Below are 22,434 nucleotides of genomic sequence, written 5' to 3'. Positions count from 1 at the left end.
AAAGTAGAAGGAAAAGCTACTCTTTTAGCTGCACTTAAAATAACTTACGAAATATAACTTATACTAATTTACTTCTTAGATATAAAATAATCTCCTAAATCAGAGCTTTCTAATAGTATTTTTGTTTTTTTATTCTGAGTTTATTTAACTATAGGTTTATCGTGTTAAAGTTGATAAGATTCTTAGCTAAATTACTTAACGAATACACTAAAACACGCCTGAATAACCTTAGGCCCTCTACGGAGTTTTACTCTCCTTAAGTCTTAATTAGTCTAAATGCCCCTGGATCTACTGTAGGTACGCTATTCCCTACTAAAAAACGCCTGCCTAGCCTTGATCTATAAAACTCGGAACTTAGTAGAGGTGCCTAAAGACTGAGGTAATAGTAAAGTAGCTCCCTTAGGTATAAGAGCAGTTTGATAAAGTTTAACGGAATCGATTAAACCGTTATAAGGCTATAAGGCACATATACACCTGAATTAAACTTTATATCAGGCACGTCTGCTATTTTAATAAGCGAGAATCCTCTCCTAAACCTCTATAATTATATATATCCTTATTAATTATAACGTATTCATAATAACTGTTTAAATATACGATCTTAATAAATATATTAAAGCGATTTAAATATACTTTTCGAAATTTTTATATATTGTTATTTCGTGAAGTTATACGATACTCGTGCACGCAACTACTGATTTTCACTAAGTCAAATCAGTGACCGATAAAAGCGGCATAGATGATTTCTGGTGTGGTATATATGTGTGCCTTATGGCCTCATGACGGTTTAATCGTACCCAGTTTGACGGGAGTGTCCGTAAGAGCAACCTGCCTCGCCTGCAAAGGTGTGTCTCGCTCGATATCCCAAGGATTACCTATGCCACCAGCTGTGCTTACGCAGAGACCCGTATTTTGTTTGTACCCACGTGATACCGCATTTCTTTCGCACATGTCACGTTTTTGGGGAACTTCTCTTTCTCCATGCAAACGCGAAAGTCGCGACTTCATCCCAACACGTACTGTGAAAAAGCATGCCGAATGCTCATCCCTTACTCACACCTTCGAGCCATAAGGCCTCGTCGGATTCTAGTGTCCCGGATTCGTTGTTTGCACTCTGTCAACACCACCACGTCCTTTCGCACCAGGCCCGCCCATCCAGCTTACCGAGCCCAGAATAGGGGCAAGAAAACCAAAGCCTCCATTAACCTCGACGACCTCCCTCAAGGCGTCATTCCTCTAGATCCTCTCCCACTCGAACAAGATGCACCTCCAACCTACTCGGCTGTTGTCCAACAGGCACGGATCAATATGCGGAAGTTCGAGAATTGCGTCCTCCTTACCCGTGTTGGCGGCTTTTATGAGCTGTACTTTGAGCATGCAGAGGAACTTGCTTCGCTGTTGAACTTGAAGGAGGCGAGGAGGCCGACGAGACCGGGTGCGCCGGTTGTTCCTATGGTATATTATCTTAATCCATTTGGTTACTTGATATTGATTGTGAGAAATAGGCTGGCTTCCCTTTCTTCCAACTTGATCGCTACCTCAAGATTCTTGTCCAAGATCTGAATCGCTACGTGGCTATTGCAGAGGAGTTCCCAAATGATGCTTCTGGCAAAGTCAAAGCTGGGGGCCTGATGCATGATCGGAGGGTTACTCGTATCATTACCCCGGGAACGCTTATTGACGAAAATTTCATGGATCCATTCTCCAATAACTATGTTCTAGCTATACACATAGCTGAAGACCCCGTCGATGTACCTGCTCAGGATCTGCTTCCAGAATCAATATCAGCAGTTCGAGATAATATGCCTATTGGTCTTGCTTGGCTTGATCTTTCTACTGGCCACTTCTTCACGCAGTCAACCACACTCGCAAACTTACCTTCTTTCTTGGCCCGCATAAGCCCTCGCGAAATAGTCCTAGACGAAGACCTCCAAGCCTCAAAAGACCATGGTATCTTTGAAGTTCTTGCTGATGACCACCACCATCTCATCACATACACCGACCCATCCAAAATCAAGGAGATATCTGAATGGGAGCCAATGCTAGAATCTCCTGTTCCAGCGCGACTGATCGGTGAATTCACGGCTGAAGAGGTAGCAGCCGGAAGCTCTTTACTTAAGTATGTCGAGACTCGACTCCGGGGTTCAAATATTAAGCTTCAACCACCATCAAGACAGCTTGATATGATGGGCATCGACAAGAACACCATGCGGGCTCTCGAGATTAAGAAGACCATGAAAGATGATTTGGTGACAGGTAGTCTTTTGCATACTGTTAGGCGAACTGTCACTAAGGGTGGTGCGAGATTGTTGGATAACTGGCTGAGTGCGTGTCTACATCAGAGCCATATGTCGAAGCTAATGCACAACAGGCTCGCCTTCAACTTCACTAGAAGTCATCAATTCCAGACTAGACCTGGTGACGAACATGCTGAATGATGATCTTCTCCGAGAGCGGATCAGTATCCTTTTGAAACGTAGCCATGATTCCCATCGCTTACTGCAGAAATTTGCTTTCGGTCGAGGCGACCCAGATGATCTTTTGGCTCTCGCAAGTACTATTTACGCGACTCAGGAAATAATCACAACCCTCTCGCACGATAGTTCTGGAGATGCTTGTATCCAAAGGATGATAGGCCGCATTGATCTCGAGGGCCCGAACGAACTCGCTAAACGCATCCGAGAAGCCATCGATGAAGAAGGCATCATGCAGCAACAACGACTCCAAGACAGCGAAGCAGGAGAAATTCAGGCTCTGGCCGAGGCAGTCGTCACATCAGAAGGATCCAGGGAAGATTCGGCAATCCTTCCCAAGGGCCCACGCAAGAAGAAACCTACCAGTATCAGAGAACACTACTCAGACGACAACGAGCCCTGGATTATGAAGCCCGCCGCAAGCGAGACACTCACCCGCCTCCATCAAGATATACTCTCTCTATATAGCGAGAAATCAGAACTAGTCGAATCTCTGTCCCAACGTCTCGGCGCAACAACCCTCACCCTCCAATTCCGTCCCGGCCTCGGCCACATCTGCCACATCAAAGGCAAAGACACTCGCCTCGCACTCTCGTCAGCCTCAGGCGACCCCCTTCGGTCCGTCAGCTCCAGCAAAAGCACCCGCTCATTCCACCACCCGGAGTGGACATCTCTAGGCCAACGAATCGATACTTGCAAAACACATATTCGTTCCGAGGAACAACGTGTCTTCCACGCTCTCCGCTCCCAAACAATCCACAACATCATCAAACTACGCCGCAATGCCGCCGTCCTTGACGAGCTCGACAATGCCTGCTCCTTCGCACTCCTCGCCTACGAAAAGCGCTGGACGAGACCTATCCTTAATACGAGCACTTCGCACAAGATCGTTGGCGGGCGGCATCCTACTGTTGAAGGTGGATTGGAGGAAGAAGGTCGAAGTTTTGTCACGAACGACTGTTTCGTTGGCTCTGCGCCAGAGAAGAAAATCTGGCTGATCACTGGCCCGAATATGGCTGGCAAGAGCACATTCCTGCGCCAGAACGCTCTGATCACTATTCTCGCGCAAGTAGGCTCGTACGTGCCTGCTGAATATGCGGAATTGGGTATAGTAGATCAGATGTTCAGTCGTGTAGGCAGCGCCGATAATCTGTATCGCGACCAATCGACATTCATGGTTGAGATGTTGGAAACGGCAGCCATTCTCAAGCATGCTACGCCTAAGAGCTTCGTGATCATGGATGAGATTGGACGAGGCACGACGCCTAGCGATGGGGAAGCAGTGGCGTTTGCGTGCTTGGCACATTTATACAAGATCAATAAGTGTAGGACGCTCTTTGCGACGCATTTTCATGGCTTGGTGGAGTTGATTGAGGGTGAGCGGATGGAGAGTGGCGTGGGTTTCTATTGTACAGATGTGCTTGAGGATGAGAGTGGTGAGGGGTTTAGGTATGTGCACCGGTTGAGGGAGGGTGTTAATCGACGGAGTCATGCTTTGAAGGTTGCGAGGCTGGCGGGATTGCCCGAGGAGGCTATTTCTGCCGCGAGGAGGGTACTTGAGAGTAAGGATGTGTAATATAGCAATGCTGGGAGTCAAAGAGTGTAAATTTATGGACAGATGTAAGATACTAATGTACAAAATCTCCACGAGACGGATGGCTCAAGTAGGAAATTGGAAGAATTGAAGACAACAACTCTTTGATTTAGGATACCACCCCATACGCAGTTAAATTTCCTTCAAAGATTCTCTATGAAGTAGATCACTTAACATCCTGTATTTCTCTTCCCTATCTATGTAAACAACCATCCTTAAATGTACTTTGACTGACCAAGATCTGCTCACTTGTATTCATTTTTAAGTAAACAACAATAGGATTGACAGACATCAAGATCTCTTCAATGCAACCAAATCTTTCCAACGACATTGAATCCCCATTTTCAGCGATTGACTTCCTCTTTCACTGCCGAGTATATTGCTATTCTTCAAGCCATTACATTGCGAGTCTGCGGTTGCAACATGTGTCCATTTGAGAATGACATCATGACCCTATTATGACCCACGGGCGGTATGGAATAAGAATAGGATGAACTGATATGACCAGGCACTATGACAAAGCCATGACCATGAGTATTCTCCTCGATAACCACTCATCGCCGTAAATTTCTATCACTCGCCCACGTACGGCAGGCAGGCATAGGAGACTCACGAAGACATGAAGGGGTGAACAACCGTGGGAATTCGAGAATCGACATTGGGCTGTACTTAAAGTTGTCTTGGTGAAGAAAGTGACAGAATGGGAAAGTGGTAGAGGCAGTGCTTTTGGACGGTTGAAAGTCGTGAAAACCTTTCTGAACATTGAACTTACAACTTCCAACTTTCAATGGGTGAAGCATGAGAAATTCCAGAGACTCTTCTGATTCTGGGGAAGAACTGTATTTGAGACTGGCGGATGGTATAAAGGAAGCATTTGGATATTGGGAACATGTTGGGTCCTAAAGGAGTGGTAAGTCCTGAGGAGGTTTTGCGACTTTCGATGTTCGGGAAACTGGAGGCTTGGATAGTGAGAAAGTCAACTGTGTATAGCCTAGTTGGGGAGATGACACTCGAGGAGTCATCGAGACAGGATCCGATTCTTGAAGATCCTCAAAGAATGTAAAGTAACAGAAATTCCTGAAGACTTGCAGCCGCATCGACATAGATCAACAAACAGGTGTCAAGATAACAGCGATGCTGATGTCAGGATGGGATATGGTTGACCGTATTGAGAGGCATGTAAGGGAGTGTGAAGACTATGAAGCACACGTAGAATGTCACGGTATAAAAAAGTGTAGTTGGGAGCAGGCTTAGGTAGGTAGGAAATGCAGAAGACAGCAGGTTCGGTAAATACTATCACGTGACTGGTCGTGTATTGGTGCTTCTCCTCGAGGATGTCTAGAGATTGTGACAGAAAGGCAAGCTCAGCTAACAAAGACATGCACCATGGCGCTTATAACGTTTAATAGTGCAGTGTTAAAGATACCAGGGATCGTTTGGAGGCATTTATCATTGGCCTAGCATTTTGGAAGGCAACAAAGCTTTGTTTTGTAGAAATCTGGGATATCTCGTCAGCATCATAAATCCACAAAGATTTCTTGTGCATCAAGAGATTGAACAGAACAGCATCGAATTCAGTAAAAAATTAGAGATTAATGAGTCTTCAAGGAGGTGTGAATTCCATTAAGGGTTAAAAAGCTTTGATTGTTCATCATTATGCTTGTGTGGAGGAAATGTGTAGTGAGGAAAAGAGAGTTCTGACAAACCTTTGCAATTTTTTTGCTACGCCCATAGTCTGGGTTAGCCTATCACTTCCATGGAAGTCACACATATTCGTATTGTTCACCCAGTCGTGTCCCAAATGTGCCGAAGCTACATTAGTGTATCTGCATATCCTCTATGTGCATTTCATGATTCGTGTCGTAAACCCTCCCATGAAATTCATCAATGTATGCGAGATAGCGACCCGTTTAGTCGAACATGCCTCCGAAACCCTCATCAGCGGAATCCTCGGCCTCCTCTTCTTCCTCCTCCTCCTTGGCGGCCTCAGCAGCTGGGGCGGCATCGGTGGTGGCAGCAGGACCGGCGGATGCGTAAGCCTCTGGGTTGGCGATACGGTCCTTCAACTCCTCAATCTCAGACCAGCTGTACTCGGTGCTGATTGCGACGGCCAAGACCTTCTTGTAGCTGTTGACGACGGAGTGCATAACAGATGGAAGGGTTGGGAAGTTGGCGGCTAAGGAGATAGCGGCGATGGTGGTGATTGCGCTCGAGAAGGTCTTGAGCAATTGAGACTCCTCGATGTCGAGAACGCTGGGTGGGAAAGCGTTGCCTTGGTCGTAAACCTGCGAGATGCTCATACCATATGTGAAGGGAGAGATGTTCAACATGTTGAGCAGGGTAGCCTCGGAGGCTCCGACCTTGGTGCCAGCCTCGACGAGCTTCAAGTCGGCAGTGATTTCAATGGTACCACGGGCAATCTTGGTTGGGACACCGAGAGCCTGGAAGAAAGAGGTCTTTCCGGGTTCCATACCAGTGTTACCAGCTGGGACGTAGACATCACCAGGGGCGACGGCACCAGCTCTGGCGGGAGCAGCGACCTTGTTGGCGAGAATCTTGTCACGGATAGACTTGAGGTCGGAGTTGGTGAAGACGAAACCGACGTTGCCCTTGACGAATGGCAAAAGGCGCTCGTACTCGGGGGAATCGGCGACGAAGCCCTTGATGGCACGACGGACCTGTGGAAGATGACGATGAGCTTCTGCAAAATTGAGAGCATTGCGCGGGAACAAGAAGAGCATACCATGGTGTTCTTTCCCATCAAGACGACACCCTCACCACGGAGGGCCTGTCTGATCTCGTGCATCTGCTGGGAGCTGACATTGTCGACACCAACGATGAAGATACTCTTGTACTCCTCGAGGAGGCCCTTGAGCTTATCGAAGTAGCCGGCCTTGTTCTCGGATCTGCCCCCCATATCTTCTTATTGAAGGCAGGGATGTTTTAAGGGTCAGATGAAGGGTGTATTTGAAAAAGTGTCTCGAGAGCTTGAGACGTGTAGTTGTTGATGGGAAGAGGAAGAAGTTGCACCATCCCGAAAGTCAAGATTTGGTTTGTGGGAGTTCGATACGCTAGCGGCCGCGCAGAATCTCGTCTGATTGGCTGGATCTCAACACCCCTGCCAAGTTCCCGTGAACTTTTTTCAACCTCACTTTCATAAATGCTGCGAGGATGATTTGGATCTTTCATATTTTTGAAAAGACGAGTTCGTGTTATATTTCGTGTTCCAAGGTAAGCTTCTCACAAGTCCCAGAATTTGCCGAATCTGATTTAATAAGTTGGAGCCCACAACACTTAATAACACAGTGTGAGCCAAGTACACGAATTGCACATAGCTTCACTTAGTCTGAGAAGGCTATATGAGCTTGATTCTCAACATGTCTCATCGCCAAATGCCATACCAGTGTATGGAAACATGTGGTAACATCTTAGTTGCAGCTCGAGGATCGAGTATTGACTCCTTTAGCCTGGAAAATGGCTCCTTACTCTCAACATGGACATGCCCGGCCTCTTCAGACACTACGCAGACAGAGAAGGCGTCCGCTTCTGAAATCCAGAAGAAAGCAGCGAGCCTGGAACCAGTTGTACCAACAGGAGAAGTAGATGCTGGGGAAGATGGCCCACCAGCAAAGAAGAGAAAGCTATCGTCTGGGATCATCGAGGAGACGAATGAAGACGACTCAAGCTTAACACCAGACACCAAGCAGGAGCAGCAAGATGGCAAGAAAAAGAAACCAAAACATAATAATCGCTCAGAGGCTATAGCTAGTGGTCTACAAGCCCCAGCTGTGATTGCTCTGGCTGCTACGAAAGATGGGAAGCACGTGATTGCTGTTACTGGGGAGGACAAGAGTATCAGGGTGTTTGAAAGTCTTGAGGAGGGAGGATCGCAAAGACTTCAGCAACTTAGTCAGAGGTAAGCTCATAAATGCACTTCAAAGACTATAACTCGTCCTGACATCAAACAGAGCCATGCCCAAAAGACCATGTTCCATAACCATCACAGCAGATGACCAAACTATAATCAGCGCCGACAAATTCGGCGACGTCTACTCTCTCCCACTGATTCCCTCCTTGGAATCCGCAAACCCAGCCCCTCAAACCCCGGAACCATCAGCAGCAGCCAAACCATTCATCCCTGCTGCCAATGAACTGACCATCCACTCCCAACGCAACCGCAAAGCCCTCGAGAACCAAAAACGGCAAACCAATCGGCCCACCGAGAAGTCAGAACCAACATTCGAGCACAAGCTCTTACTCGGACATGTATCCATGCTTACGGATATAGCTTTGGTCACTGTCGAAGGACGAAACTACATCGTAACGGCTGATCGCGATGAGCACATTCGCATCTCGAGAGGAATACCTCAAGCGCATATTATTGAGGGGTTCTGTCTAGGCCATACAGAGTTCATTACTCGACTATGCTTTCCGGGCTCGAGACCAGAGGTGTTGATCTCCGGTGGTGGGGAGGAGGAGTTGTATGTGTGGGAGTTCTTGCCTGGCAAGCTTGTGAGCAAGGTGGATTTGAAGAGCCATGTTCATGGAGTGAGAAGGGAGCTGGATGTATTCAAGGGGATTGATGGCGGTGTTGAGGCTGTAAAATTTGTCGTGTCAGGTCTCCTCAGTGTTCAGACAATGGTTGGATCTAAGATCAGGGAGGTTATCGTTGTTGCTTGTGAAGGGTAAGTACATCTGCCCCAATCAACCAAATCCGAGAATAAGAGCTAACATACCCTAGCGTCCCAGCACTCTTCCTATTCCTTCTCACACCTTCCAATCGGCTCGAATATCTCCAAACCCTGGCTTTGCCAGGAAACGTCCTCGCCCTGTCCTTAACCTCGTCCAGACTCATCGTATCAATCGACACAATCCACAAGCCTGGCTCAACTAACGAGCTTAGAACCGAGACCACAGAGAACTTGAATGTTTTACAAACTTTTGAGTTCTCAACGCAAGAGTTGATGCTGGTGGAAGGTGCGTTGGCATTCGCGAAGATTGAGGAGGATTGGAAGCTTGATGCGGTGGGAAGATTGGGCAATCTATTGTACGGCTTGGAAAATCTAAGGAAAAGGGAGGGAGATGGCGGGGAGGAGTAAACAGTGGAGTGAACACAGACTTAGATGGAATCATCTTGCTTGTCGAAGCAAATATACCCCAAATCTTCCTGTGCCGAAAGGTTTCTAGCTCAGCGCGAGGTCTAATACCGATCTTCGCTTCTAGGTTGTCCGAGTTTCTCCCTCATGTTTTGGGCGTCCCAATCTTTCAGAGAATAAATCAAGCAAGCGTAGTTGGCCACAAGCGTGTGCTTATGTTGATACCGCTTGGTGTGCTCTTTTATTTTGCCTCTTGAACTCACTGAGTTCGACTGTGTAAACATAAGGAATGAATATCTATGGCTCCCAGCTCAACAGTAAGATATGGGAGACAAGATTTCAGCTCTAGTCAAAGAGCTATTTCAGATCCCTTTATAGGCTAGCATGTGACAGCTCTTAATTTTGTCGAATACCGAGTAAGCAGCTAGGAGACAAGGAAGTACTCTATCTGGTACTTGCACCAAACAATCATGACCTCACATCAACCGAGACAAGGTGTTTTTTTATCATTCATTTTTGCCATGCTATCTATCCGTCTAAACGCCCCCGACGTCAATCGAAACACACATAGTCAGCTAGCCAGCATCCTCCCCCGCAGTTCACAAACCCACGGAAGAAGAAGTAAAAGCAATATCAAGCAAACCAAATGCTCAACAACTAGAAAACCGCAAGCAATGCCGAAGAAAATAAAAGAAGAATGAAGGCATGGTCGAAGTAAAATATCGGCGTTTTCCCGCACATAGACCCGTGGTGCTGGCTCATCTTCATCACTCGTCAGATGCCATTTGCGATCTAGCGTATCTTACTTCCGAAGTATGATTCCCCGATGATCGGTGTACTAATTTCGTTGCTCGACTATCTGCTAGCCAGCCAGAGAAAGGCCCAACCCATGCAAAGATGCAACTGAGTTAACCCCGGTCTTGATCCCGTGTCTAGTTCGTGTATTGGCTCGTTACTGGGAAGCGCACTGAACACGTTCGCCACCTGGGTGTCCATCCTCATCGTCCTCGTCCATTGCCGTTGCGCCTTGGGCTCGTGCTTGCTGGGCAGGATCAACGTCTTCGAAGTCAACCGTTTCCGTCATGGTATCAGCTGGCGGCGCAGCAATGGTGTGCGAAGGAGGGATAATGGCCTTGAGAGCCTCGAATGCAGCAGGGTCGGCTGTAAAGTTCTTCTCGGGAAACTTGACATCAAATTGGACGTACATGTTTCCAAAGTCGTGATGACGATATGATGGCATACCTTGGCCTCTAATTAACTTGACGGTACCTGAGGTCTGTTAGCAGATGATAAAAGTAGTACGGGAACTGGATAATTACCTGGTGAGATAACCTCTCCTGGAAGAATGTCGACGCTCAACCACCGGTCGTCCAAGTGCTCTACGAATATAGTTCCTCCGGCAAGCGCAGTCACAAGGTCGATCTCGGCTTGGTAGAAAAGGTCGTCGTCCTTGCGTTGGAATCTGGCGTGTGGCTTCTGCTCGATCTCAAAAATAACATCTCCCGGCTGCACACCTGGAGTTTGGTCACCCTCGCCGCGGAAGTCGATCTTGTGTCCAGTCTTGACACCTCTGTCCACATGGACGTGGAGGACCTTTCTCTCAACAACGGTCTTCTTTCCGTTGCAGCCCTTGCACTTATCCTTCTCGCGGATGATCTCTCCCTCGCCATTACAATCCGGGCAAACTGTTTGGAAACGCTGGATCATGGGTCCCATCTGGCGCATCATAGTCTTCATACCATGGCCATCACAGCCGGCGCACTTCTTAACGGCACCCTCCTTGCCACCACGGCCGTCGCACTTCGAGCAGATGACCGACTTTTGGAGCGCAAGCTTGGAAACCTTGCCCCGGTAGATGTCCTCGAGTGAGACCTTGTGTACGTGGTGGATTGTCCGGGCCTTTGGTGGTCCACGCTGTTGCATGCCTCCGCCGAACATACCTCCAAGTCCACCGCCGCCGCCGAAAGCTCCTCCTCCACCAAAGAATTGTGAGAAAAGGTCCTCGGCGTTCATGCCACCTGCAGCTCCGCCACCTTCGAGTCCTTCTTCGCCATACTGATCATAGATAGAACGTTTTTGAGGATCGGAAAGAACTTCGTACGCATGGGAGAGATCCTTGAACTTGTTTTCCGCATCGGGGTTGTGTGCGTTCTTGTCTGTGAATTCTATTAGGTCTGCTTTTAAGCAAGTATGTCATAGTGAAACCTACCAGGGTGATGCTTTAGAGCCCCGATCTTGTATGCCTTCTTCAACTCTGCCTCTGTGCAGTTTGGAGAGACCTGTCACGACCGTCAGCAGCGTATCTTGTATGTATGAAGATGGGTGTATGCTTACACCAAGGATGTCGTAAAACTTTGTGTCCTTTGCCATTTTGGCGGGCTACGGATTTGTCGAGAGGGTGTTTAGAGACGGTACTCGACGATCGACCAAGATCTATTTGCGATATACGACCGAGCCTTATGACTTGTGCCTTGTCGGGGTGGCGGGTGAAGTCTGCAGTGTACAAGGTCAGTGATAGTTCAATACAGGAAGACGCAATGGCATGCCACAGAATACGAAGATGGAATTCACTTTGAGCAAAGTGATGGTCGCAGGAGAGTCCAGGCAACAGATGGAGTGGTTGAGAATACTTACAGACTTGATTGCTGAGGCTGAGGCCTTGCTGCGCGCACAAGGGAGGATCCTTTTGTCTGGGGGAATCGCAAACTAAGCTGAGTAGCGGGATCCGATTTTGCTCGACCGTGTAAGAAGTTCGAGATTATGCTTGGGGACGTGTGGTGTGCAGGAGTGTTGTATTGTTACGGGCGAGTCCAGGGCGAAATTTTGAAGGTGATGTTCTTCAATCTCAGTCCAGGCTCTGTTCAGTTCGGTCCAGTTCTGTTCTGCTGCTGAAGCAACCAAGTAATATTGCAAACAGTGGAAGCAGGCAAGTGCAGGCAAGGCAACGCAAGGCGGGCCTTTCTCAAGGCCGTGATTGATAAAATGTCGGCTTTGACAGGGATCCAAGGGTTTGCGTGCGATTCTAGCACCATCTATCGAATTCGGAGCTGTGGCGGCTGAGAACGGCGAAACACGCCAACAACAAATGGAAAAGTGAAGTGGTTTGGAATCTGCACTATGAGTAGCCCGAGTATATGATTCGAATTTTCTGAATTCACTTTTGACTTTTATCTCGTCGTAAAGTCGCAGATGTTGTCAAAACGATTCCATGTTCTGTTCCTGATACGGCTTAGCACGGCCCTGCGGGATAAATCCCTGTTTTCGGCAACACGGCCAATCACACAGTTAGTTATTTTCTTATCGATAATAAGGTATCCAGAAGTGAAGTGGAGGAAGGACAAAGGACTAAGGACGCGAATTTGTCCACAGCTGCAGCCATGTTCACCAAAACAGAACAGAACGTCTCGGTGCTTTGATGAGGTTGTGGCATTCGTTACTGATCACTCCCATCAAAGAGCTGTAAGTCTGTATAGATCTAATGCAACCTCTATTGGCTTTAGGGGGACACCTATTCTTGTGGAGGGGTAGAGGGGCCAGACGGGTACCTGTGGCGGCAGTAACAAACAAGTGATTGCATTGCACTCTCAAGATTATTGTAAATAGTTCTAATGGCATCAAATCTGGAGATTCATTCTCTGGCCATCTGAACTATGAAAATTTTATTTCAGTACAAGAGTCCACAATTCCATTGTCTTCCGGCAATGTCATAGCCTCGAGTAATAGATCCCACATCTCTTCACTTGTATCCTTGACGAGATAACGCCTCCTCCTTTCTCACAAATCTTTACTCGCCCACAATCTCTTCTTCGTACTCATTCCATTGTCCACCATACCACTAGATCCTCTCCAAGATGAATGACCAAGAAGGCCTGGCTATTGCCATCGAAGAGGCAAAAACTTCTTACAAAGAGGGTGGCGTGCCGGTGAGATCCCCCACTCTTCTATCTTCTTCTCTACATGCCAGGAGTGACTGCCTAAGTCTACTTTGAATCTGACTATGGAACTGACGGCGGTGTGTGCGGTCCCTTGAATTGCCCTTCTTTTCCTCTCGGAAGCACGATCAGGAGACCTACCTAATCCAGGCGATGCTTTGTCAAGAGTCGTGTCTCCATTTCCGTCAGATTTGAAACATGCTGGATTGTGCTCGCATTGCTATAGTAACCATGCGCTGAGAATACTGAGTATGATTCCATAGATCGGGGCCGCTTTGGTATCAAGAGATGGCAAACTCCTCGGCCGAGGACATAACATGCGCGTCCAAAGCGGAAGTGCAATCCACCACGTAAGAACGTCCTCACCAATTCCTTAAACTCATTAACCTCCTCAGGGCGAGACATCAGCCCTCTACAACTCCGGTCGTCTCCCTGCCTCAGCCTACAAAGGCGCCACCATGTACACCACACTCTCACCATGTGACATGTGCACAGGAGCTTGCCTTCTCTATGGCATCGGTAGGGTGGTCATTGGTGAGAATAAAACCTTCCTTGGGGGTGAGGCGTATTTGAAGCAGAGGGGTGTGGAGGTTGTAGTATTGGAGAATAAGGAGTGCCAAGATTTGATGGATCTGTTCATCAAGGAGAAGCCCGAGGTTTGGTAAGTTGAATGCACTTCGGGGCGGTGTTGTTGAAGCCAGTAACCAGGGCTGACTAGAATAGGAATGAGGACATTGGTGAGGAGGAGAGAGTTTACTCAAAAGAGGCAAAATGAAATAGAATTTGTTTTGGAGCAATCTAATACATTTTGAGTCACAGTCGACTTCTATTTGCTAGTGATTCTGTGAATTTCCTTGAAATAGAATTTCAGATCATCAGGGTTTACACCAGGTGTGATACCTAGGACTTTGTCAATACTTCCAAGGAAGCCAGAAAATTGGGAAACTTACCATGGCCAAGGTTGGAGATCCAGCCCTGCTTTCCGCCTCCAAATCCTTCAATCATCTTCTCCAAAGTAGCAGTAATGTTCTCTCGAGTCCCGTACAATATACCTGGATCCGCGTTTCCTTGAAGAACTACAGGTCTATTTCCTCTAACCTTGACAGCATCTGCTGGATCTTGCAGCCAATCTAGTCCGACAACTTGATAACCAAGGTCGCACAGTGCATCTAGAGCATACCATGCTCCCTTAGCGAAAACAACCATGGGGACAATCTCCAGATTCTTCTCCTTTAGTCTCTTGGGAAGGTTCTCGGATATATAGGCGAGGTATGGTTGAGCGAATTCTTTGAAGGCTGTAGGTGATAACTCTGCCGCCCAAGAATCAAAGACTTGAATGATCTAGAGAAGGACTTTAGTAATGCCAATCTCAACCGAGCGTAGACAACTCACCTGAGCTCCAGCCTGAACTTGCAGTGCCAAGTACTCCACACAGACCTCTGCAATCTTCTGTAGCATAGCTTTGGTCTCCTTGGGATACTTGTAGATCCAGGTCTTCGTCTGAATGAACAGTTTGCTGCCACCTCCTTCAACCATGTAACAGAACAGCGTCCATGGAGCACCACAGAACCCGAACAATGGAACACGCCCCTTCAACTTGTGCCTCGTCATAGTAATGGCCTTATAGACGTAGTCCAGCTCCGCAGCCACATCTACATCCTTGCTGAGTACTGTGGCGTACTGTCCATCATCCGGGGACTTCAATGGCTCTGGGAAATGCGGGCCCTTCTTGTCAACCATCTCGACTGTCATTCCCAACGCCTGCGGTATAACCAGAATGTCGGAGAAGATGATCGCAGCATCCACGAGACCTGCAAATCGGTCGATGGGCTGGAGTGTCAGGGTCGAGGCGATTTCTGGGGAGCGACAGCATTCGAAGAAATCGTGGTTTCCTTTGGCTTCATGATATTCGGGGAGATATCTTCCAGCTTCGCTAAGTTAGAGAACTGAACCCAATCCAGTGCCTGCGAGCACACAATGAATCGTACCTTGACGCATAACCCACATGGGAGGTCTTTCTACTTTTTGACCTGTTCATTCTTGTCAGCGTCATTCCTGGAATGTTGGATAGAAGGTCAAAATCGTACCCCATGCTGTTCTCAGGAGAAGATCATTCTTCAATGGCTCGAATTGGTGGGCCATTGTGACAGGATCCCAAATATTTGGGTGTTGTCGTGAAGAAGAATGGTAAGACAAGAAGTTCCTGCCGCGTAGGTATCTCCCTGTCCACTTGCAAGCTGACGAGACATCACCATCACATCCCCGCGATGGTTCCTGAGCTCGGCGACAGGGCGACTCCCCACTTCGCTGTGGCTTCCATTCCATCCAATGTTGACCTCGGGACAGGGTGTCAAGCCACAGCAGCCTCACCGTACCTACTACTGTACCTAATCTTGGCACTCGGCGCTCTGCACCCCCTCAGGCCATAAGGCCCTCATTTACATTTCCTCCAGGTCTGAACCAGCTGTGGGTTCCAATTGGCAACATTCAACCGCTGCGCCTTTGTATGACCAACAACGCTCAATTGAGCCAGTCAAGCAATTTAAATTCGCGCGTTATCCTTCATGCCATCTTGTACCAATTGATGATCCCCACTGATCAAACGATCGATCTGGCGACCGCCGCCCAACGAATGCCGCGAACTATCGAATTCCAATAGCCCATGCTTCCTCCAGCTTCTAGCTGCCTCCGAGCACTGCAGCGACAGCTATCTACATCTCCAGATTCGATCTGGATATCTGATGAAGCTTTGAGCCATGCTTTTCAACGTTTTTGCGCGGTCTCGAAGACCAGGAAACGCTATGGAAGCTTTGTACCGGGACCGTTGGAAAGTAGAAGGAGGCTGGGCAAGAGACGAATGACACTTCAATCCAACGCTACTCCTACGCCCTCACCTGGCCTTGCTTCTCTATGGAGCTTCTTTGTCGGAGAAGTGGATAGGACTCGATGGCAATGGGAAGCTCCTACAACACGGCACATAACATCTGAAGAATGTTCATCGGTTCTTCCAAAATGGTTCGTGGAATGGGCAACAGCCTCGGACTCTGTTCTGGATCCTACCAAACGGACGAGTGCAGAATCTTTCCTAAAGGCCAAGCCTAAAAGGTCTGTGCCCTTGAGATTCGAATTTCTGTCTCTTCGGAAGGCCCTCAAAACGTGTCGCCCTGAAGAGATCCGGGTTTTGTGTGACGATTTCAATCGAAAGTTAGCGCAAACGCTTTCGCTCGGCCTCCACACCGAGAAGTTGGCTTTCTTTATCACGAACCTTGTCATAAAGGACATTCATGCAGGATCACTGAACTCAGAGGAAGCAAACGCGCAATGCCTCGCCATGTGTCAAGCGATGTGGAATGGGATTTCGAGCTGCAAAGTAGTACAATTTTCAGACCTTGGAATGACAATTGCAGGACGATTTATGGCCATTTTGAGCCATATCCGGATGTCAGAGGGCTTGCAAGCTCTGGCCATGGAAATATTGTGTTCGGTGTCGAAGGCCCAGCTGCAAGTGATGCATGGAAGCATACTTCGCTTGGTGCACTCATGGTTGCTGAGCTGCGAAGGCGAAGAAGCTCTCCGAAAGAGCGAATCACCTCTAGCATTGGCTTTTCAGAGTGTGTCCGAAGCTACAAGTGCTGTCACTTCTGTAAAGGCTTTGACAGAATCGTTGGGAAGAAGCCCTAGTTTTAACCAAGATTTACCACAATCTCGCGAGATTCTGAAAATGGCAAGGGATGCCATTATATCTAGCGCAGGTATTCTTGTGGAGGCGGAATGCATCATCTCATCTCATCATCGCAGTCTCAGGACTCTCACGGCAGCCCTGAGTCACCTTCCTGCTGGGTCTCTTAAGACAATTATCCAGCAATGCTCGAGCAGGATCCTAAAAACGTGCGATGATGAAACCATTGCCCATTCACTTCCAGGCAGGTGGCTGTCCTTGATTGCCCAGCTGCCCAACTTGGACGAGACATTACTACTCGAAACATGGAGACAATTTGGCTCGTATATAGGGCAAGATACGGCTACCGACATACTGCTCAAATACTGGATCGGTCGCGACCTGTTCGAGCGCCCAGCTCTAGCGACCATTATCTTCGACGCTAGAGTTTCCCAATTCAATCGAAAGGACCCCAGTACTTTGTTATATGTCATAAACGAGGAACGGGAGAAGTACTGGAACAAGATGAGGCTGCTGTTCACTTTTCTGGACAAGCTTGGAGACCATCAAACTATTTACAAGACTCTCTGTTCTCTCAAAAGGCACCAAATGAAAGTTCCATCGGATATCATTGATGAGGCCTTGGAGAGCATGACCATTGGAAATGAAAATCTGCTTGCTCAGAAAACTTTTAAACTTTACCGGTTCATCCGATACAACAATACACCCTTGCGATTGGAGAAATGCCCTCATTTCATTTTCTCAATGATTAGCAACGGTGCAAGATCCAGCATCATCTGGAAATCCTTAGGGATACCATTGTACGAATCGACGATGCCCTCTCTCTTACTCGCAAGACATACTCCTCCTACAGAATCGAGCCTGACGGCAGCCGTCGCTGGCCACCTAACGAAAATGGCAACGCTCTTCGCACACTGTAAAACACGATCCCATCGAGTGGCATTCCGTAACGTCATGCAATGTCTCTTCCATCTCCGTAGGCACAACGCTCCGATAACACCGGAACTGACTCGAGCAATGGTTCAGGCGGGTATCTCAAGGAAAATCTTAAGTAACGGTTGGATTGCAAAGGCGAAGGCACAGTGGCTACTGGAATCGGTTGAGAAGGTGGAGGGAACAGATGTGGCTGCTACTGTTGACGAGATTGTCGAAGTGTGGAATCAACATATCTCGGAGAGGGTCTCGAAGCGAGACAAGGCTCTGAAAGTATTTTAAGGTGGGCAGTAGGTTAGAAGTAACGAGCGTATACCCAGACATGCGAATGCTATAATGCCTATTTCGTGTATTTCTTGTCTGGATTCGTTTGCCGTGCCAGTATGCCATTAAATGGAAGTGGGTAGTGCTTCAAAGAAATTTACGAGCGTCAGAGCTATTACCTAAAGCTCATAATTATGTAGATGAGAAAGTTATCATCATAGCGAAATTCCAGATCCAGCGTGAGCTCTCCTATCTCTTGCTCCCATTAATGATTAATGGAAATCCAAACTCCATTCAACTCTACCGCCCTTTGCATCAATACTGCCCCAGCCCGCTTGTGAACGGAAACCCTGGTATCTCCGGCTCTGACTGTGCACGCCCCGGAGGGAAAAGTGCGTCGAAAGCGTCCTAGATTGAGCAGTATCAGCACATCTGCCATACAAGTGTAGAGCAAAAGCAGGGAGATGAGAAGAAAGGGTACCCACCCAATCAATGTCAGCCATCAAACTATCATTACCCACCACATTCTCGGCCACTCCTCCTAACCCTGTCCCACCACCACTTCCAACAGCTACCTGCTGTCCTGACAAACTCGTCGTATCAGAACTCGCCTCAGGACTCTGACTATTCGGGAAAGCCCACAAACTCTCTCCATTGGACACACCCGCAAACTGCATATCCTGACCAAGTGGCACCCTCCCAATCGACGAGTCATAAGCAGGACCAGGCACAAGACCCAGAGTAGGTCCCATCCCCAGGTTCCCCTGCGCCACACTCGGCCCGTACTGCAGCGGCTGGAATCCAGCCAGCGGCGATGTCTGCTCCGCCTCTTGCTGCTGCTGTTGGTCGAAATCTTGCCCGGGCTTTTTCCCTTGTTCGGGTACGATGAACTTCAGCTCTTTCATGATATTTTTGCCGTCGTTTTTGTCCGAGACGCGGGGTTCACGGACTCCAACGTGCTTTTGCATTACGACCGGAGCGCGCATGCCGCGCATGCTTTGGTAAACGGCGGTTTTCTGCTGGAGTTCCATGAGGATCTTCTTGCCCTTTACGCGGCGAGGGAGGGAGGGATCGGTTTCAAATATGTAATCTAGGCAAGTCCACTGGCTTGGGTGTTAATGCGACTCTTGTGGGACAGTGGAACCAGGCAAAAAGACGAAAAACAATAAGTGGCGAGAAAGTCGTGACTTTAGAGAAGAGACGGTGCTTACAATCCGATCTGCCTCCTTCCGTTGAGGATACACGTATATCTCCATGAGGAGAAGAAATGCTGTGTGATACTGTTGGTAAGCACCTCCGTACCAAGACCAAGGCCTTATGTCAGGTATCGTCTCCAGAGCTACGGCCATCTCGATTGTCGTGGTGCCTGCTGCTAACATTATCTGTCGAAGTCGATCAGGCATAGGTGCCACAACAGAGTTGTGATAGCGATGCAATACCATGATATGAAGTCGAGACATGAGAAGTGCCTAGGGGTAAGTCAATAGCCGCTTCCCAGGCATGAGACAGTAGACTGTAGTTTACCTTGACTAGCTTTGCACACTTTTGCAACGGAATCTTGTCATCTATGAGATGGTCATATTTAGCAGCCATGTTGGCGCGGAATGTCTCAATCTTGCTAAGAACAGCAGTCAAGCTGATCTTCCTTCTCTCAATACGTGGTCGATCGATCCATATTGTCCTCATCATCTCATTGATTTCGAAGCGGATAAGCGAGAATGTTGTATCGGTCCACTTATCTGCACCCACAGGTGCTTTTCCAGTAGGACGCAAGTCAACATCATTGACGTTGAGAGGAAGCTTCGTATCAAATTCGTCGCGTCGTATAGTCGGGCGAGGTCCTTGTGCTTCACAGGTCCGAATATCGAGGAAACATAATTGGTGCCATACGAGGCGTCGGATGTGAGTCTCTAGAGGGTTCATGCCATATGTCTGACCATCACGGTGGAGACCCATACATTCAGCCATCCTGATCGCCGCGCCCAGCAGCACCGAGTGGGCTCTTGACATTTCTGCCCTACAGAGGGGTATCTAAAACTGGCATCAACTCAAGCGAAGCAAAGCGAGGGACAGAAAATACATACCAGGTACATGACGAATGCCTGGAGAACTTCAATCTTGGTTGTTCGCAGAAAATTGGCTCTGGCCAGAGCTGTTTCTGTACCCAGCTTGAAGTTATCCACCAGGCTGGCCTAGTGTTATAGCATTAAGTTAGCGAGGCAAAACTTGACATCATGCTGGAGTACTTGTCTCATCGATGACCATAATTAACAAACCTTTGATACACCAAACTCTTGCAGGATAACAGAATCATCCATACTAACTACACCCGAGAACATTGCCGCGAAAACGATAGTCTGTACGGAGTTTGGAGGCTCGATACCAAGAGTAACCTCGTCCCAGAAGGTTTCCCACTCCTTCTCAAATGTAGGACGATGAACTATCTGGCAGATTGGATGAACACACGCAAAGTACTGCTTGATTAATCGGTCGGCAGCTAAGCGAGATGGGAGAAAGTCAATGAGAGAAGCCTGGGATCCAGTCCCACCAAAGAAGAATCCAGATGTCGGCAAAATGTATTGAGGTCCAGCTTTGAGCCATTCTGATGCTGGCGGAAGTGGGATGGCGATGTCGGGCGGTGCAACGGTTTTATTGTCGTCTATATTTTTGTCGCCTGTCATATATGTATCTTGCATCGTGTATTCGAGCTAAGGTAACCGGTCAGTAAGGTCGACTTGTAGATTACTTCCATAACCATATCAAAGTCTTAATGAGAGACACGAGTACATCCCATGAAGCTGAGCCGATCAACTGACCCAGTCTGTGAATAGTAATCCTATTGAACCTCAAGCTCAAAGTCACCATGCACTAACATGGTCCATATTTCATGCCATAACAGCTGCAGATCTGAGAATACGTTAAAATCATCAGAGCCAGTCTGGTGCAAGATACCAACAGTACGTCGCAATCTGCAATATTTTGCGCATGCAATGTTAGGAGTTCCTTATGATCCCTCGCTTTCCTAGACGAAATTTGCGAAGGTACTGGAGGTATAAACGAGAAAATTCAAAGAGATGATATGGAAGAGAGGTTTGAAAAGTACGGGGATTCCTATTTAGTGACGCAAAAACGAGATCTGACGTTGAAGGGATAGAGACAAACCTCCTCGGATATCTTTGGCCTGAAGAAGCCGCCAATACGCTCTGTGATCCTCATTTTGCCCAGCTGGATTCCCAGATCCAGAAGATCATCGTCCTCTCCATCAACTTCATAGGCAGCATCCACAACAGCAAGAGGGGTTGGTTCCAAGTCTTTCTCGTCCTCGTTGGCTGGCAAGTCTTCATCTTCTGGAAGAGCGTTGTCTTGACTAGGAGAGCTTGTTGACTGCTGTGCAGCATTCTTGGCAACATCTCGTTCCAGTAGTCTTTCCAAGGATCCAACTTTCTCTTTAATCTCTGTGAGTTTGAGCTGACTCGCTTGATCCAACGCTGGGGCCAAAAATACACAATCACGCTGGAATTTCACGCAGTTTGTGCATGGGTGAGACTTGTTGCATTTGAGTTTTCGGCGTCGGCATTCCAAACAACTCGTGATCATGCGATTCCGTCTTCTGATTCGAGTTGCTGTTCCAGATGAGGCTGTTGCGGGTTGGGAGCCTGATTGGGGTGCTGGTGGTGAAGTCGATGTCCTCGCTTGAGCGTTTCCAGTTGACGAGGCTGGAGAAGTCGTAGAGTTTCCTTGATTAGTATCAGGAGAGTTTGGTCCTTGAACGTTGATGGCGTTAAAGTAATCCATCTTGCAGACTAATGCCTTTCTTGTACACGGAAACCGTTGCCCGGGATGCGGGTATAGTGGTGGCACGACTACAGAGTCGCAAACCCGAGCCAAACAGAACTATTACAGGGATTGGTGTACCCGTGGATGGAAATTCAAGGCGGCATATACCGTCGGTTTCGGATAGATACAAGTTGAAGTTGAAGGTAGTGGCTATTACGGCCGAAAGAAAGGTGGGAATAGATGCACGTCAACCCTCCACAAGCCGTCCAGTCGCAAGATTGTCATGCCTCAGGCAGCAGGTCAACACTAACCAATGGGGCAGGACATAAAATGCTTCCTAAAGGAAGATAGAGATGGGAACTCCGAGTCATCTGTGTAGTGCAGGTACAGTAGACTTTAAAAGCTGCAGTCTTGTGATTAGATAGTGTCACTTATCCTTGTATGTTCAAAAAACTTGGGTCAAGGGCTAGGATGTCAGACTTAGAGGATCAGCGAACCTAAGCTGCGCATGGGTTACAAGCTTGCGAGTACTGCATTGGTCTCGATGCATAAACAGCATCACTACCGCTCACAGAATTTCTGCTCGTCGGCAAGGGAGTTGTCCTTGAGCGAGGAGAGCCTGGTGGAGCTGCCCCCTTGGTAAGAAGCAACAGGTACCACTTTCAACTCCACCCAAATAAGGCAA

The 22,434-nt window shown here is 48.0% G+C and overlaps 8 protein-coding genes across 8 annotated transcripts; 4 read left to right on the top strand and 4 right to left on the bottom strand.

Annotated features, from left to right (window-relative positions):
• Window positions 1–981: 981 nt before the first annotated feature.
• MSH1 (DNA mismatch repair ATPase msh1) lies at window positions 982–4,050 on the top strand (the record flags this gene model as incomplete). Its single annotated transcript, XM_058501270.1, has 3 exons — window positions 982–1,455; window positions 1,506–2,325; window positions 2,372–4,050. The coding sequence occupies 3 exons, from the start codon at window positions 982–984 to the stop codon at window positions 4,048–4,050; spliced, it is 2,973 nt and encodes a 990-aa protein (XP_058362587.1).
• Window positions 4,051–5,978: 1,928 nt separating this feature from the next.
• On the bottom strand, window positions 5,979–6,985 carry RPP0 (ribosomal protein P0 (A0) (L10E); the record flags this gene model as incomplete). The annotated part of the gene is made up of 2 exons (XM_058501269.1): window positions 5,979–6,746; window positions 6,812–6,985. The coding sequence occupies 2 exons, from the start codon at window positions 6,983–6,985 to the stop codon at window positions 5,979–5,981; spliced, it is 942 nt and encodes a 313-aa protein (XP_058362586.1).
• A 257-nt stretch (window positions 6,986–7,242) lies between these two features.
• Window positions 7,243–9,572, top strand: TRM82 (tRNA (guanine-N(7)-)-methyltransferase non-catalytic subunit trm82). The gene is made up of 3 exons (XM_058501268.1): window positions 7,243–7,984; window positions 8,037–8,753; window positions 8,810–9,572. Exons 1-3 carry the CDS (start codon window positions 7,428–7,430, stop codon window positions 9,165–9,167), a joined length of 1,632 nt encoding a protein of 543 aa, XP_058362585.1. The 5' UTR covers window positions 7,243–7,427; the 3' UTR covers window positions 9,168–9,572.
• Window positions 9,573–10,116: 544 nt separating this feature from the next.
• Window positions 10,117–11,534, bottom strand: YDJ1 (Type I HSP40 co-chaperone; the record flags this gene model as incomplete). Its single annotated transcript, XM_058501267.1, has 4 exons — window positions 10,117–10,433; window positions 10,484–11,320; window positions 11,374–11,443; window positions 11,499–11,534. The coding sequence occupies 4 exons, from the start codon at window positions 11,532–11,534 to the stop codon at window positions 10,117–10,119; spliced, it is 1,260 nt and encodes a 419-aa protein (XP_058362584.1).
• A 780-nt stretch (window positions 11,535–12,314) lies between these two features.
• FCY1 (cytosine deaminase) lies at window positions 12,315–13,871 on the top strand (the record flags this gene model as incomplete). Its single annotated transcript, XM_058501266.1, has 3 exons — window positions 12,315–13,446; window positions 13,492–13,757; window positions 13,820–13,871. The coding sequence occupies exons 1-3, from the start codon at window positions 13,414–13,416 to the stop codon at window positions 13,869–13,871; spliced, it is 351 nt and encodes a 116-aa protein (XP_058362583.1). The 5' UTR covers window positions 12,315–13,413.
• A 51-nt stretch (window positions 13,872–13,922) lies between these two features.
• HEM12 (Uroporphyrinogen decarboxylase in heme biosynthesis) lies at window positions 13,923–15,238 on the bottom strand (the record flags this gene model as incomplete). Its single annotated transcript, XM_058501265.1, has 5 exons — window positions 13,923–13,996; window positions 14,047–14,437; window positions 14,489–15,024; window positions 15,085–15,126; window positions 15,184–15,238. 5 exons carry the CDS (start codon window positions 15,236–15,238, stop codon window positions 13,923–13,925), a joined length of 1,098 nt encoding a protein of 365 aa, XP_058362582.1.
• A 330-nt stretch (window positions 15,239–15,568) lies between these two features.
• ONS95_007745 (uncharacterized protein) lies at window positions 15,569–17,990 on the top strand (the record flags this gene model as incomplete). The annotated part of the gene is made up of 1 exon (XM_058501264.1): window positions 15,569–17,990. Exon 1 carries the CDS (start codon window positions 15,759–15,761, stop codon window positions 17,988–17,990), a length of 2,232 nt encoding a protein of 743 aa, XP_058362581.1. The 5' UTR covers window positions 15,569–15,758.
• A 297-nt stretch (window positions 17,991–18,287) lies between these two features.
• On the bottom strand, window positions 18,288–21,767 carry ONS95_007744 (uncharacterized protein; the record flags this gene model as incomplete). Its single annotated transcript, XM_058501263.1, has 7 exons — window positions 18,288–18,380; window positions 18,458–19,075; window positions 19,184–19,441; window positions 19,497–20,003; window positions 20,057–20,164; window positions 20,249–20,680; window positions 21,135–21,767. 7 exons carry the CDS (start codon window positions 21,765–21,767, stop codon window positions 18,288–18,290), a joined length of 2,649 nt encoding a protein of 882 aa, XP_058362580.1.
• Between the last annotated feature and the right edge of the window lie 667 nt (window positions 21,768–22,434).

The sequence above is a fragment of the Cadophora gregata genome (assembly GCF_030347475.1).
Source record: "Cadophora gregata isolate MNR1 chromosome Unknown scaffold_2, whole genome shotgun sequence".
Taxonomy (NCBI): Eukaryota; Fungi; Ascomycota; class Leotiomycetes; order Helotiales; family Ploettnerulaceae; genus Cadophora; species Cadophora gregata.
This window is presented reverse-complemented; position numbering and strand designations above follow the sequence as displayed.